The sequence below is a fragment of the Mya arenaria genome, chromosome 8 (assembly GCF_026914265.1).
Source record: "Mya arenaria isolate MELC-2E11 chromosome 8, ASM2691426v1".
NCBI classification, from domain to species: domain Eukaryota; kingdom Metazoa; phylum Mollusca; class Bivalvia; order Myida; family Myidae; genus Mya; species Mya arenaria.
In genome coordinates, this window is record NC_069129.1 from 16,218,024 (window position 1) to 16,235,440 (window position 17,417).

Here is a 17,417-nt window from a genome sequence, read left to right on the forward strand (position 1 = left end):
TTACAATGTTACTACTATGTAAGTTGTCAGCAAGTAGGTTAAAGCTACAAACTACAAACTGGTTTTTATAAAACTTAAAGATGCACTGTTACTCCAAAATAAGATTTGCCACAATTAAAAATACTGTTTTAATATTCCAAAAAGGATGAATAATGTCAAAACCAATGGTTCTTATGAAGGATACCAAGTTTAATTTAAGAAATGAGCATCAAACACTGTATTTCTACCTTATGAGACTATAGTAGACCACAGTAAATCTTGTTTGCATACACCAATCATTTAATATTTTTGCGCTTAAATATACAGTTACAATCTTGTTATCAGTAATTCATATTTTCCAAGAATGCATTATTTAGTAAGTAGTTAAAGGTTTATTAGTCAAAATTGATGTTTGTTATACATGCGTATGTCTAGATTTTGCATAAGAAGGGACAAATTTGCAATGGATTTTTATGATATCATTATCATATAAAAAAAGGTAAACCAAAAAAAATATACTCTAGGCTCTCTTGAAAAATAGCTTTTGGTGCTCATTCAGTTATTACCATGATTTTTGACATCTTCTACTGTACCAATTAGTTTTCATTATTTCGTAAATAACAATGTCATTCTTTATTATTTTACTCTCCATAATTAATTGCTAGTTATAGTACAACTACCAACAAACATTCATAACTAAACACTTAACCCTTACATGAAAGCCTGCTTAACCCCTTCATGGAAGCCCTGCATTACCCCTCAATGGAAGTCCTTCTTAACCCTGTAATGTAAATCCTCCTTAACCCCTCAATAGAAGCCCTGCTTAACCCCTTAATGGAAGCCCTCCTTAACCCCTTAATGTACGTCCTCCTTACCCCCTTAATGGAAGCCTGCTTAACCCCTTAATGGAAGCCCTCCTTAACCCATTAAAGGAAGCCCTGCTTAACCCCTTAATGGAAGCCCTGCTGAACCCCTAAATGGAAGCCCTGCTTAACCCCTTAATGGAAGCCCTCCTTAACCCCTTAAAGGAAGCCCTGCTTAACCCCTTAATGGAAGCCCTGCTTAACCCCTCAATGGAAGCCCTGCTTAACCCCATAACAAAAGTCCCCCTTAATTCCATAATGTAAGTCACCCTTAACCCCTTGCTTTACACCTCAATGGAGGCCCTGCTTTAGGCCTTAATGGAAGCCCTGCTTTGCTTAACGCCTTAGTGAAAGCCCTGCTTAAGCTCTTAATGGAAGCCCTGCTTAAGGCCTTTATGAAAGCCCTGCTTAACCCCTTAATTGAAGCCCAGCTTAAACACTTTATGAAAGCGCTGCTTAAGGCCTAAATGGAAGCCCTGCTTAAGACCTAAATGGAAACCCTGCTTAAACCCTTAATGGAAACCCTGCTCCACCCCTTAATGGAAGCCCTACTTAAGGCCTTAATTGAAGCCCTGCATAACCCCTTAATGGAAGCCCTCCTCAAGCTCTTAATGAAAGCCCTGCTTAAGGCCTAAATGGAAGCCCTGCTTAAGACCTAAATGGAAACCCTGCTTAAACCCTTAATGGAAACCCTGCTCCACCCCTTAATGGAAGCCCTACTTAAGGCCTTAATGGAAGCCTTGCTTTACACCTCAATGGAGGCCCTGCTTTAGGCCTTAATGGAAGTCCTGCTTAAGCTCTTCATGGAAGCCCTGCTTAACCCCTCAATGGAAGCCCTGCTTTGCTTAACGCCTTAGTATAAGCCCTGCTTAAGCTCTTAATGGAAGCCCTGCTTAAGGCCTTAATGAAAGCCCTGCTTAACCACTCAATTGAAGCCCTGTTTAAACTGTTCATGAAAGCTCTGCTTATGGCCTAAATGGAAGCGCTGCTTAAGGCCTTAATTGAAGCCCTGCATAACCCCTTAATGGAAGCCCTCCTCAAGCTCTTAATGAAAGCCCTGCTTAAGGCCTAAATGGAAGCCCTGCTTAAGGCCTTAATGGGAGCCCTGCTGAAGCTCTTAATGGAAGCCCTGCTGAAGGCCTTAATGGGAGCCCTGCTGAAGCTCTTAATGGAAGCCTTACTGAAGGCCTAAATGGAAAGCCCTGCTTAAGGCCTAAATGGAAGCTCTGCTTAAGGCCTTAATGGGAGCCCTGCTTAAGGCCTAAATGGAAGCCCTGCTGAAGGGCATACATGCCATATTTCTGAGGGGCTTCCCAGGGGATTTTGGTCTGAATTCCAGGGGATTTTGATATTACACCAGGGGATTTTTACACGACGAAAATTTGCGCAATATCTGCATTTATAATTTAAGAATAAATACAGTTCTAATACATTCAAATAACAATAATTTTTGGACTAAGTCATCATGGTCCTTCATGGAATTTCACACTCGTAATATTATTGATGCTTTCCACTGTCAACCTTTTTTTTTTTTTCCAGGGGATATGGATCCCCCGGCGGGGGACCAGGGGATGGGTAGAAATTCTGGGGGATTTTTTCCCCCACCAGGGGGATATGGCATGTATGTAAGGGCTAAATGGAAGCCCTGCTGAAGGCCTTAATGGAAACCCTGCTGAAGGCCTAAATGGAAAGCCCTGCTCCACCCCTTAATGGAAGCCCTTCTTAAGGCCTTAATGGAAGCCCTGCTTTAGGCCTTAATGAAGGCCGTGCTTTAGGCCTTAATGGAAGCCCTGCATAAGCTCTTAATTAAAGCCCTGCTTAAGCTCTTTTACCTCATATAAAAAACTCTTATCCTTTGGTCTTCCTTCAAGAGTCCAGTTCTGAAATATTCAAACAGGCAGGTATGATGAATATGTGTCCATAAGGTTGTTGATTAAGTGAAAAAAACTCTAACATAGCACAAAAGTGTTAATCTTCGATTGCACTATACCTACACAACTTGTTGTTGTATTGTACATATCTTTTATTATATTTAAATGAATATAAACTCCAGATTACTTTACTTCATCTACATTTTATAGCTTAATAATTTACTGCCAGTTTACCTCCTGGTCTGGTTTACTTGGCCCAGCAATCTGTTCCTTGATAAACACCCGGTCTTGCTCTGTGAGTCCGTATTTATCAAATTCTGGTTCCAGGCTGTTTTCACGCACCAGGTAGTTAAACATATTCGTTGATGCCTCTTCATGCTGGGATCCAAATTATTGTGTAGTCAATGCTTTTACATTCGAAAATTGATGGTTTATGCCAATAAACTCATTTTTCCTAAAACGTTACTAATGCTTTTAGCAAAAAAACATAAATTTTCAACCGTAGATATGAAAAACTGCAATCTGATTTTTTGTCAGCAGATTTATATCACTGGTTTTTAGACATAAACGACTAAATTGGCTCATTCCCAGACAATTTTTTTCTAAATGTCGAAACAATCACTCTGTGAGAGTGCAGCTTTAAGAGAATCAAGATGTTTCGCGCAACTGGGGCCTGATATTTATGGACTCAATTAAACCATATATAAAAATTTGAACGAAAAATGTAATTAATACATTGATCATTTTGATAATGAGAAAATGTAAATATACTAGCTATTATCATCTTTAAATAATTCTTTCATATTGGAAGCAGATAAAATTTCCCTAAATTCCTACATGTATAGTGTACAGTACATGTCAGTCAAGACAAATACAAGTATCAGTGCAAGGCATTTTCAAAATTACATATAAATTATATCAAAAAGATGAATAAATTTATTCAATTAGGTCATCATTTTCTGCGATCAAGTTAAACCATTTATATTTAAAACAATTTTACCTTCCATTCTGAATTCGGTAAGACAGCGGGAATAAATTTTCCATCAAAGAGATGTGAAAATGGCCCGTGACCTGAAATCAAATTCAAATGATACCTGGTACACAAAACTTTGAAGAGTGAATAAAACACTCACAAACTTGTTAAATTAGATTCAACAAAAAATAAACAAAAACTGTTGGGGTTTTTCACTGTGAAAACTTTGTGATTATGTTTTTCTCCATCAAATTTTAACTAAAGCGCTCTGGTGCAAACAACAGCAGCCACCTTTTATTAAATTGAAAAAAGGGGCAATACACAACAATTTCAAAGTCCAAGTTATGGGCATGTTATACATGTGCATATTGACTCTGGAAACAGGGGCCATATTTATAAAACTTCTTAAGTCATTTCCCATCTTAAGTCAAATTCTTAAACTTTCCATTGTCAAATTAAAAGAAATGTATAAGTGTTTTTAACATTAAAGTACATTTTTTCAATTAGGTCAATGAAAATAATGTATTTTGGAAATCCTTTATTTTTTACCGGTATTTCATATGGCTAAGGAGATACAAAAGTTATGAAAGTGACTTAAGTTAGGAAATAATTTACGATGTTTTATGAATACCGCCCAAGATGTTCTGTCAACATAATAATGTACCTAGTTTTATTTGAATATCCAGAGTTATTGAGACACCAAGACTATGAAAATAGCTCAACTTTTAATTCTTGGAAAAATAAATGAGCTTTAAGCATTGAAATATTACCAAGGTCATGACAAAGTCCTGCTATTTCCACACAGAGTATGTCAGTGTCCGTGATTTTCAGTTCTGGCTGCCGATTTTGTAACGCGCGCACCAATCTTCCCGCTAAATGACATACCCTGAAAAAATATACATTATTGTTCTTGTTTAATTATTTGGGGTTGTAAGATAGTTTTAAGATATACATACAGCAGTATTACTGAAGCAACCTAAGAAGTGTTCTTATATTTTATCTTAAGTGGTAATATGGCATACACATACTCTGAACCGCCATAGTGACAGCTTTGTCAAGCTCAATGCAAGCGGCCTCGACAAAAACAAAATAACTATGTGATTACTTCAAGCATTGAGTTTTATGAAGGCAGAACAGTGCACATGCTGGTCTCTGTAAGGTCAGAATGGTGCCACCAAAAAAGGTCATAACTCTTTTGCTAAAACCCTACTTATATTTGTACAGATCTTTATGGTCAGTACGATCTTACAATTCATAAAAATAAAATTAAGACTTAATCTGTCACAGGAGTGACGAATATCCCCCATGAAGACTGGACACAGGAAATGCAAACTACATGTATATCCTTGAAAAGAAGCCATAATTTCTTCAAACATTTCAGGATTGTAACCAATGTAGAACTTGACCAGTATTTTATAGTGTTAAACAAATGTTCAAATCAGTTTTTTTAAATCCATTGTACCTGTCATAAGATATCTGCCAGAAACCAAATATATATATATATACCTGTAGTTTTCAAGTAGAAGGAATATTGCAATGGACAGCATGGCTTTTTCTATAGTACATTATGGAAGTCTTTTTACCTGTACTGGTTCATGAATTTTCAACATCCTAATAAATTATGTGATCACTGATGTAAAGTTTTTGACGTAATTGAATTCAGAAATCATTGATTTTCATGCATCACATTCAGAGATCAGTATAAAATATTATCTGTCATGATTTATTGCTATATATTTTTACTCCCAAAGGATTGATATTTCAGCCATTTTGGGTCTTTAAAATGGGAAAAGACTAATATTAATTAATTCACAGGAGACTAGACAGCTTGTTTTTTTATCTGTAAAATTTTCCAATTTTCGGCTTTTTTGCGAAGCTAATTTCCCCAAAATATTAAGGGTCTTTTTCCCAAAATGGGCAGAAATAGCCCTGGACAGACCAATCATTCAACTACAGGGGTATAAATATGATTGCTCACCCCAAACTGTGTTCAAATCTGTTGTGGGATGCCCCTGGATATACAAAATAGCAGGTGCCGAGCTGCTTTAAGAATCGGAGACGCTGGAATTCCGGAGTGTCGATGATTTTAACACACAGTGGATGGAGTTCTATATGGCCGTGAATTGGGTCGTTGAAAACCTATAAGAAAACATATGAAACAGAGTATAAGTAATTATGACACTTGTACAATGACTGCAAAAGATCATATGCATTTAAAATAAGCCTGGCCCTTACAGAACTATTAAACACTTCGTTTCAAAGCACATGTACATGTATACAAGTTAATGTATACGTACAACATAGCTATGTGCCTCACCTGGGGATCAAAACGATGACCCCTTGCTTTGCAAGTGGACTGTCGACAGTGCCACTTTAAAAGCTAGCTCAATTGTGAGACTGTTTAAGTGCCATTACATACATTTCAAATATCTCTTTATACTTTCTCCCTCCATTTTTAAACTTAAAGGCAATAACTAAAAAAATACTATACTCAAAGATATGGTTCCTGTCCACAGCTCTTCTCCTCAATAATAATATAAAGATCTATTTGTATATGTCAATATCTCAAAGACTTTTCAAGTTATGATCCGGAAAAAATGATGGGGGATAAAAAGCTCTTGTATGTTAAGCTTGAAGATAAGATGAGGCCCTCTTACATAGTATACAATATACTTGAATATATTTGAATTTATTCGTAATTCAAGAGGATCACTCAACGAGTTAGACCCACCCACCTTCCATTTCCCTCCGCAAGTTTCACTATGGCTGCCATGACAATGAATTTATCCACTGTCTGTTTCAGGGAGTTTTGATTTAAGACCCTACGAAAGTAATCATTCGACCGAAGAATAACAAATGCAGTGTTCCTCGGAGGGGTTAACTCTGCTGACACCTGATAAGAATCTACACTAAAATTGAGTTTGTTTGAATAAAAATTTCAATCCATTGTGATGGCTTCAGTAAATTTCTTTTATTGTTTTTCAGATACAATTCCAATAAAACATTTTGATATATTTTTAAAACAAAGTTAGCTTACCACAAGAAATGCAGTCATATTTGCCCATGCATATAAGAATGTGACTTTTGCCCTTGTTGACAATGTTTAATTATATCGTGACTGAATAATGGCATTTTAATTTGATATATTATAAACATTGATAATACATTACACCTGAAGGCCATGTTATCATTTGAAGATTTTTCAGAAAATAACAATTAAAAGTGACTTGGGTCAAACACGCATTCAAAGTTCATGGCCATGGTTGAAGGCCCTCTTGATTCGTTTTTTGAGGAAAATTCCCAAAAATATCATAAGCTTTTTTTTACCAAAAATTCATATCATACAATTATAAGCTACATTGTACACACAAATAAATTGCTGGTAAGAACTTAATGCGACTTACAAAGTAAATAAGAATAAAAACAAATATCTTCTGGACAAGAAATAATGATTTTCTGCTATCTCCTCAGGCGCATAGTATTCCTATACCTGAGGGAGGCATAACTAACCTTGTGTGTACAAGAGTTCCTATACCTGAGGGAGGCATAACTAACCTTGTGTGTACAGTTCCTATACCTGAGGGAGGCACAACTAACCTTGTGTGTTCAAGAGTTCCTATACCTGAGGGAGGCATAACTAACCTTGTGTGCTCAAGAGTTCCTATACCTGAGGGAGGCATAACTAACCTTGTGTGTACAAGAGTTCCTATACATGAGGGAGGCACAACTAACCTTGTGTGTACAAGAGTTCCTATACCTGAGGGAGGCATAACTAACCTTGTGTGTTCAAGAGTTCCTATACCTGAGGGAGGCATAACTAACCTTGTGTGTTCAAGAGTTCCTATACCTGAGGGAGGCATAACTAACCTTGTGTGCTCAAGAGTTCCTATACCTGAGGGAGGCACAACTAACCTTGTGTGTCCAAGATTTCCTATACTTGAAGGAGGCACAACTAACCTTGTGTGTTCAAGAGTTCCTATACCTGAGGGAGGCATAACTAACCTTGTGTGCTCAAGAGTTCCTATACTTGAGGGAGGCACAACTAACCTTGTGTCCAAGATTTCCTATACTTGAAGGAGGCATAACTAACCTTGTGTGCTCAAGAGTTCCTATACCTGAGGGAGGCATAACTAACCTTGTGTGTACAAGAGTTCCTATACCTGAGGGAGGCATAACTAACCTTGTGTGCTCAAGAGTTCCTATACCTGAGGGAGGCATAACTAACCTTGTGTGTACAAGAGTTCCTATACCTGAGGGAGGCATAACTAACCTTGTGTGTACAAGAGTTCCTATACCTGAGGGAGGCATAACTAACCTTGTGTGTACAAGAGTTCCTATACCTGAGAGAGGCATAACTAACCTTGTGTGTACAAATGTTCCTATACCTGAGAGAGGCATAACTAACCTTGTGTGTACAAGAGTTCCTATACCTGAGAGAGGCATAACTAACCTTGTGTGTACAAGAGTTCCTATACCTGAGGGAGGCATAACTAACCTTGTGTGTACAAGAGTTCCTATACCTGAGGGAGGCATAACTAACCTTGTGTGTACAAGAGTTCCTATACCTGAGGGAGGCATAACTAACCTTGTGTGTACAAGAGTTCCTATACCTGAGGGAGGCATAACTAACCTTGTGTGTACAAGAGTTCCTATACCTGAGGGAGGCATAACTAACCTTGTGTGTACAAGAGTTCCTATACCTGAGAGAGGCATAACTAACCTTGTGTGTTCAAGAGTTCCTATACCTGAGGGAGGCATAACTAACCTTGTGTGTACAAATGTTCCTATACCTGAGAGAGGCATAACTAACCTTGTGTGTACAAATGTTCCTATACCTGAGAGAGGCATAACTAACCTTGTGTGTACAAGAGTTCCTATACCTGAGGGAGGCATAACTAACCTTGTGTGTACAAGAGTTCCTATACCTGAGGGAGGCATAACTAACCTTGTGTGTACAGTTCCTATACCTGAGGGAGGCACAACTAACCTTGTGTGTTCAAGAGTTCCTATACATGAGGGAGACACAACTAACCTTGTGTGTTCAAGAGTTCCTATACCTGAGGGAGGCATAACTAACCTTGTGTGTACAGTTCCTATACCTGAGGGAGGCATAACTAACCTTGTGTGTTCAAGAGTTCCTATACCTGAGGGAGGCATAACTAACCTTGTGTGTACAAGAGTTCCTATACCTGAGGGAGGCACAACTAACTTTGTGTGTTCAAGAGTTCCTATACCTGAGGGAGGCACAACTAACTTTGTGTGTTCAAGAGTTCCTATACATGAGGGAGGCATAACTAACCTTGTGTGTTCAAGAGTTCCTATACCTGAGGGAGGCATAACTAACCTTGTGTGTACAGTTCCTATACCTGAGGGAGGCATAACTAACCTTGTGTGTACAACTGTTCCTATACCTGAGGGAGGCATAACTAACCTTGTGTGCTCAAGAGTTCCTATACCTGAGGGAGGCATAACTAAACTTGTGTGTACAACTGTTCCTATACCTGAGGGAGGCATAACTAACCTTGTGTGTACAGTTCCTATACCTGAGGGAGGCACAACTAACCTTGTGTGTTCAAGAGTTCCTATACCTGAGGGAGGCATAACTAACCTTGTGTGTTCAAGAGTTCCTATACCTGAGGGAGGCATAACTAACCTTGTGTGTACAAGAGTTCCTATACCTGAGGGAGGCATAACTAACCTTGTGTGTACAACTGTTCCTATACCTGAGGGAGGCATAACTAACCTTGTGTGTACAGTTCCTATACCTGAGGGAGGCACAACTAACCGTGTGTGTACAAGCGTTCCTATACCTGAGGGGCATAACTAACCTTGTGTGTACAGTTCCTATACCTGAGGGAGGCACAACTAACCTTGTGTGTACAGTTCCTATACCTGAGGGAGGCATAACTAACCTTGTGTGTACAAGAGTTCCTATACCTGAGAGAGGCATAACTAACCTTGTGTGTACAAGAGTTCCTATACCTGAGGGAGGCATAACTAACCTTGTGTGTACAAATGTTCCTATACCTGAGGGAGGCATAACTAACCTTGTGTGTACAACTGTTCCTATACCTGAGGGAGGCACAACTAACCTTGTGTGTTCAAGAGTTCCTATACATGAGGGAGACACAACTAACCTTGTGTGTTCAAGAGTTCCTATACATGAGGGAGGCACAACTAACCTTGTGTGTTCAAGAGTTCCTATACATGAGGGAGGCACAACTAACCTTGCGTGTTCAAGATTTCCTATACTTGAAGGAGGCACAACTAACCTTGTTTCTCAAATCTTTCTGCAATGTCTGTCTAGTTACGTCCTCAATAAACTTCTGTACTCGAAGTTTATTCCCAAGTGGCCTTTAATCATGAGAGAAATTTAAAATTTAACACATATCATTAGTTTGGTCATTTAGACAATAACTAATGTCTACCTGAATGTGCTCTATGTCTGTAATAGGATATTTTTTGTTAAAGACTTTTTACTCTTAGTCATTTTTTTTATTTCAAACTACACTGTACGCCAGTCTTATATTGTTCCTTGATCACTCATGATATAGAATTCAATATTAATCCAAGATAAATTACAAATCTCTCTTTGTATACTGAAACATTTTTTTCTATACATATTTATTTTTTTAATCAGATATGTGATGGTAGCTAAAAATAAACATGTATACCTAATACCCATTTCGTCTAAATGCTTGTCTTTAATTCTTGGCAAAATCTCTCCCACTATACATTCCTCTGAAGTACGAAATACTCATGAAATATACAAGAACATTGCAACTGGACCTATCAAAAATATTCTAAATAAGGTCAAAGACAATTTTCAACCGACATGTATAGTAATACTGAATGATTGTCTTTGATTTACCAATAAAATATGAACAAATTTGCTGCTATTAAGTATTATTTTATCAATTTTACTCCTATTAAAACGATCATGAAAACATATAGAATTATACCAGAGCAGGGAGTTTTAGTACATACTTTTAATATTCATACCCACAACAGACATGTTTTCAAAATAATCTAGTATAAGGGGAATAAATCTTCATTTTTTTTACTTTTAAACACTGCGGCCACATCCATTAGCCCAGCTTGATTGAGACGTTCTGCAACTTCATCCTTGTCCCATTGCAACCAGTCTGTGTCATGTGACCAGGCACAGTTGTTCTGATTGGTGTTTCCATTCACAGCATTGTAACAGATCCGCTTTGAAGGAGGGGAGTATCCGTCATATTCAGACTCTTGCGAACCAATAAATTCATCATCAACCGGAGGTGGCCACGAGCCCATTGCTTCTTTCTTTGGGTTTGATGACCTGTAAAATAGAACAGATACAAAATATTTTAATCAATATATTACAGGGTACATGTAAGTCATGGTTAATGGCTGCATAGTTAGTTTTTTTTCATTAGAGGCCTTATTGTTTTCCTTCTGCCACTTTGAGAACACAACCCCCTCCCCAATCTTTTTTTTGTTTAATTTGGCCTTAGTGAAAAGCCGTTAAAAATCTATGCCAAAATGATGGGTGAAAATGGCAGAAAGCAAAATAATTGATCTTCAACAGATGTTAGGGTCTAAGGGGCCAAGTTAGGTCCCTTAAATGGTAGAGGTCACCCCCTTTAAGGTCCTTGGTTTGAAGCATTTTAAGAACCTATAATCATTGTATTTAAACATATGTAACGTGCGACGTCAAATAACTTGCCAACACTCACTGATCCCTTCAGAGAAAGACATGCTCGACCCTGAAGGGGTCCGCTGGTCTTTATACACAGTAAATTCTCTATCCACACAGAACCCAGGCTTTGCTTATTTGCATATTACCAACCAAGTTAACATACATACTATGAACGTACTTCCGTTTGTAATGTAATGTTATACTATGAACGCACATCCGCCGCCTACAGTGGACCATTTCACATATTTGTACAGTATGTGTTAAGAGTTAAAAATGCATGTATTCTTTCTTTTTTTATTAATTTATGCCTAGGGAACAAAAATAATCACAAAATTCTGGATGGTTCTTGCTCGTGCAAAATTAAAAGTTCAGCAAAAACTAAAAAAAATATAAATAATTTCAAAATATGCCATTTATTTTTAAGCATCCCATTAAAAAAAAAAAATCTGGATTATTATATATATATATAATATAAACTGAAAATTTATTTTCTGGCAAAATTGCCAGCAGATTAAGAAAAAAGATTTATTTTAATTGTCTCAAATATAAATTATCCAAATAATGCACAATTTGTACATTACATGTCTTATCTGTATTCTTCTCAAGTTTCCGCAATATGGCTGTTTCATTAAATCCATTCAAAAATTAAAATGAAGTCTGCCAAACACAAATCTGATGCACATCTGATGTTGTTTGTTTTCATATTGTTGAACCAACTTTTGTTTCTCATTGTTGTGTATAGATAACACTTAAACCAGAACCTTATTGTATGATATTTATTTGTTTATAATTGAATGTTAAACAAGAGCTGTCACAGTTAGTAACAAATGTCCCCGAGATGGCATCCAGTCCAATGGATTACTAGAATGGTTATGTTCAGGAAGAGCAAACATGAAATACACATGTTCATATATGTACATATGCCAGAAACCATGACGGTTATGCACCAGTCAATTGTAACCATGCCACCCGCCCCCAGGCCCCAGGTATACCAGGGATAGCAGGTGGAATGGGCCGATTTTACCTTCCAGGTGGCTCGGCAGTGCCAAATGAATGCGGTGGTTTTGATTTTACGCCAAAAATAGTGGGGAAAAAGGCCTTACCTAGAATGGCTCTAGGGTGCAAGGGCATTTGGCAGGGATTTTACCAGCAGTGTGTCACCGCAAGGCCGGGATTTCACCCGGGCTTGGCTGGACCGAAAGTCAAAGTCCCCGCTCTTCCCCTGACCCTCCGTGCATGACAAAATTACTGCAAAGAGACCACCGACTAAAGCAGCATTCCATAATGATAAACCTTTAAGAGTGACCTTGACCTTTAAGGTAATGATGTGGGTCTTGCAAGTGACACATAGTCTTATAATGTATCAAACACATGCGCCATTAGTACTTTTTAATTCCCTTCTTGAATAACAAAAGTTATAGCCAGACACGACCAACAATACTCGATGTGAATATATGCAGCATTCCATTATGATGAAACTCTAGGTGTGAGCTTTAACTTTGAGGTGGGGATGTGGGTCTTGGATGCCACAATTACCCCCATTTGAAGTACACAACATAGGTGCCAATTTATAACAAAATCCCTCAGTGCATGACAAAAATACAGCACAGGGGTGGTATTCATAAAACATCTTAAGTCATTTCTTAACCGAAGTCAATTTCCTAAGTCCTAGATTTTCGTAGTCAAATTTAAGAAAAAGTATAAAAAAATTTTTTTTACATAAAAGTATGTATTTTGAATCAAATCAATGTAAATAAAGTATTACGAAGCAATTATAAGTGAGATACTTAACTTAAGAAAATAAATTTAGTTAAGAAATTACTTAAGATTTTTACGAAGGGACCCAGAGACATAAAACCTGATAGATGGATTGATGGACAGAGCAATTTTAATATGCCCACTTTTGGAGGCATAAAAATACCAAAGAATATTTATTACCATGCTTTTAGGCTTAGCTTTTTATATGTTTAGTATTTATATGAACTTTGTATAACATTCCAAAAAACCTGAGAAAGTCACAACATTCCAAAAAACCTGGTTAAGTCAGAGTTAAACATCAACATCCTAGATATGAATGTCATTATAAACCTTGATCTTTCTTACCATTTCAGCTTTTACTTGCTTTCACTTTATGATAATGTTTACTTTATGATAATTTTAAACAATCATAAATATTCCATACTTTTATGCTTAAATTTGTAAGCCAATACTGATTTTGAATATATCTGAAATGACATGTTCATCTGGATAAGGCCTGTTGGCTAACACTATATCCAAATTATAACTATTTTCTCTGGAATCTCCACAAGTATGGAGTGATTTATTCCATACATTGAAAGCGGGCCTGCTACACAGTACCAAGAATTTTAGTAAACCTGCACGTCAGATATAATGTTACTGGCATAAGGTTTTGTGGCTTGTGCGCATTATTTTTTCATCCACAGCCTGCAGACTACAAATTAAGATCTGAATAATGCTTTTGAGTATAAAATGAAAAAAAAAAAAAAACATGTATAATTCTAAGTTATTACAATGCTCTTTTATATTCTATTCAATTAAACCATTTATTTTTCATAAAAAAAGACAAACCCTCGCTTATTTTCCATTTTTCTTATACTTTAAGGTAATGCCGATAACACAACTTCAATTTACTGAATGAAATGGCTCAATGTACCCAAATTTCTCTGGATTTTCTAAAAATGAGAAGTGATCAATTCTATGAATCTAATCATGGTTTTCTGAAATCTTGCAGGTATTTATGCAGCACCAATACATACCTTCATTGTTAAAATATGATGGCGAGCATGAGTCATTGGTTTTCTGAAAACAATCTGTTGCTTAGTATATAATAGAAAACTGAGCAAATATCTTGACCATTTATTACTAATGGTTGATTATGATTTGAGACTGATTCCACCTTCAGAGATTCCACCTTCAGATATTCTTCCTTTAGATGAAGGGGAAACATAATTAACCATCTGTTTCAACTTTCTATCAACTGACATAGAGTTTCTGAACTATATATACTTCTTATTGGATAAACCTTGCACCAAATTAGCAACAACTATGTACACCATTATGTTACCTTAATTTATATCTGATGTAAGTATACTACAAATTATCTTTTTTGGACTTCAATTGTCAAACATATAAGATTATAAAATGTGGTCTTATTAGTGTATGGGATTCACATTATTACGTTCGATTGACCTGGAATGTTAAACAGAAACTCACTGATTTCATTTTGAATGAATGGTTGATAGCACTATTAATATTTCTAGTGAATATGATAATTATAGATTGTTCAAAAAAGATTTTGGAATTGAGAGTTAACCTTACAGTTTATTAAAGGTATTGGTTGAGTTTCGAACAAGAATCATCGCTTTCAATCAAGACCGGTAGCTAGACCGGACTTGATGTATTTTCAAGGAAGTGTCCATTTTGACAAACTAACGGTAGTATTGGAGATAAGTATCACTATCTGTTTGAATGAAGTGTTCTTAAAGGCACTAGATACCAGATAATACCATATACATGTATATATTGAATATTACAATAACTTTAAATGATAACTGGACCTCATAGTTTTATTATATTTCATTAGCTATATAATACTTATATAAAAGTGCTACATATAAGTGCTAAAAAGGTTAGAAAAACAATATTAAATGCCAGACTAGTAAAAAAAAATGTATATGATGTACAGTCCACTTCTCGCGGACCTACCACTTTCCTCGGTAACTTCCAAGGTTTTACAAATACATTGTGGACTTTTGCCTAATATGTAACCTGCTTTCCTAGCTAAAATCCGAGTTCAATGAGTGGCTCGTTTTCCGCAGTGTTTTATTGCCAATAGCGCCAGTGATTGCCAGTGGAGGGGTCAACTAAGGATCATTCCTTTGGAATTATTTTAGAATCGAGCCAGCGGATTTTGAGGAAAAGATTTTCAAAGTTTTCCATACATATATAGTAAAAGGTAGCCCCCTTAAGCGACCATGTTTTTTTAAAAGACAACATGGGGTGAAGTAATTTGATGGAGGGTCACCTAAGGAACATTTCTGTGAAATTATTTGGAAATCGGCCAGCGGTTTCTGAGATTTTCCAATTTTTTCCTTTTGGTAACCATGGCAACCAGAGTTCTGCATGGAATCAGTTTTATTGAAGAAATCTGGAAGAGGACCATCTAAGGAACATTCCTGTGAAGTTTGGTTGAAATTGTCCCAGTGGTTTGGGAGAAGAAGTTGTTTAATTAAAGGAAACCGATGGACGGACAATGGACAATTATTCTATCACAATAGTTCGCATTGAGCACTTTGTGCTCACTGGTGAGCTAAAAATCAAAACATGCATATGTTTGTTTTTTTAAATCAATTACAATGACCTTTTATACATTAGTTATTTAATTAAACGTTGAATAGTTATATAATTTCATAAAAATGACAAACCCATTCTTACTTTCCATTTTTGCATATATTTAAGCAACAAAAAAACGTCCAACAGTCAGTTTGTTTATTGAATGAAAGAGCTTCATTACCATTAATTTTTCTCTGGATTTTCCAAAAATATGGAGTGATTGACATTCCAAACATTAAAAACCCTGCTACATAAAATCCAGATTTTGAGTAAACCAGGATATTATGTAAGTGACACCAGGCTGCGCAAATTTCACCCAAAGCCTGCATGCAGAACTGAATCTAATCTAGTGATAAATTAATGCTTTTACGGTTAAAATGAAAAACCAAAACATGCATACTTATATTAGTTTTTACAATGCTCTTTTTAACCAAATATATTCTGTTCACTTAAAGTTTAAACAGTTTATTATTTAATAAAAATGACAAACCCTTGCTTATTTTCCATTTTTCTTATACTGTATATTAAACAATACTAACAGTAGCAATGCCAATCAATCAATTTGTTAACTGAATAAAATGGCTCAATGTGTCCCAAATCTCTGGTTTTTCTAAAACTGAGAAGTGATTATAAATTATGTTCCTCTCCAAAGAGATTACCAATCTTAAGGAATTTTATCTTGGTTTTCTGAAAGCTTGAAGTCATTTATTCTGCACCACATAACATTTCACCAGTTAAAATATTTTTATGATGACAATGTTTTTCTGAAAACACTTAATATTTTATTGGCACTTAATATACTCCACCACTACATATATATTGATTTCTTGTTATGAACACACTTCAGATACCAGGTAGGAAAAGCATTGCTAGTGCCAAGAGTTACCTGCCACACAAACATGTCTCCCCTCATATATCATCTTGTTTGCAGCTGTGGAATTATTGAATAAACAGCTTTGGGACTCTAAATCAAACACACAAAGACTAGGGCTTAAAGTAGAGATAAAATGATTATCAAGTAACTCATTGCAGACAATGTAATGTGAGCGACAATCATTGGTGGAAAAATATCCAAAATCAATGTCACTAATGTTACTTCCAATAAGTAGTATATACATCTTTTTGTAAAGCTTACTTGTACTTTAAAATGCAGTGTGCATCATTTTGCAACTGATGTGAAATTATTATGTATGTGTTTTGTTGTTATGCTCATTCCTAAAGTTATTAAAATCAACTCGCAAGTTTATGGAAATTTTAATTGTTCCAATAACCATGACTATAGTATCACAGTTACTGACTCCAGGTCAAACCATTCAAAATCTAAATTATGCATTTTCCAATAAAATGAAAAGAAATCAAAACATGCATATATATATTTTTTATATTACTTATTTAATTCAATGTGTTCTTTTCAACCAAATATATGTTACATGTTAAACAGTTTATTACATAAAAATGACAAACCCTTGCGTATTTTCCATTTTATTATACTTTTAGGTAATTCCAATAACAGAACTTGTTTATTGGATGAAAAATTGGCTTGGTTTCCCAGAATTTCTCTGGAATTTCTAAAAATAGTTAAGAAGTAATTTATTCCAGAAATCTTATTATGGTATTTCTGAGAACGGAACTGTACATCATATTTTCACCCGTTTTTGACTTTCAGAACATTTCATTTGATTTTGCATACTTGTACT

General features: G+C 36.1%; 1 protein-coding gene across 7 annotated transcripts in view; it reads right to left on the reverse strand.

Moving 5' to 3' along the window:
• The window catches only part of LOC128243544 (deoxynucleoside triphosphate triphosphohydrolase SAMHD1-like), a 39,420-nt gene that overhangs the window by 14,771 nt on the left and 7,232 nt on the right, over positions 1 to 17,417 (reverse strand). For 3 of the 7 annotated variants that reach the window (XM_052961374.1, XM_052961375.1, XM_052961377.1), the window contains exons 2-9: positions 10,751 to 11,007; positions 10,361 to 10,427; positions 9,959 to 10,040; positions 5,665 to 5,825; positions 4,457 to 4,572; positions 3,714 to 3,784; positions 2,948 to 3,091; positions 2,675 to 2,722 (exon numbers count right to left, since the gene is read on the reverse strand). In XM_052961374.1, coding sequence (XP_052817334.1) covers positions 2,675 to 2,722; positions 2,948 to 3,091; positions 3,714 to 3,784; positions 4,457 to 4,572; positions 5,665 to 5,825; positions 9,959 to 10,040; positions 10,361 to 10,427; positions 10,751 to 10,982 — 921 coding nt within the window. In that variant the 5' untranslated portion in view covers positions 10,983 to 11,007. Of the gene's footprint in view, positions 1 to 2,674; positions 2,723 to 2,947; positions 3,092 to 3,713; positions 3,785 to 4,456; positions 4,573 to 5,664; positions 5,826 to 9,958; positions 10,041 to 10,360; positions 10,428 to 10,750; positions 11,008 to 13,470; positions 13,582 to 13,956; positions 14,048 to 16,210; positions 16,325 to 16,379; positions 16,399 to 17,417 lie in introns of those variants that run through there. The other 4 variants (XM_052961378.1, XM_052961372.1, XM_052961373.1 and 1 more) reach the window with 4 other exon arrangements.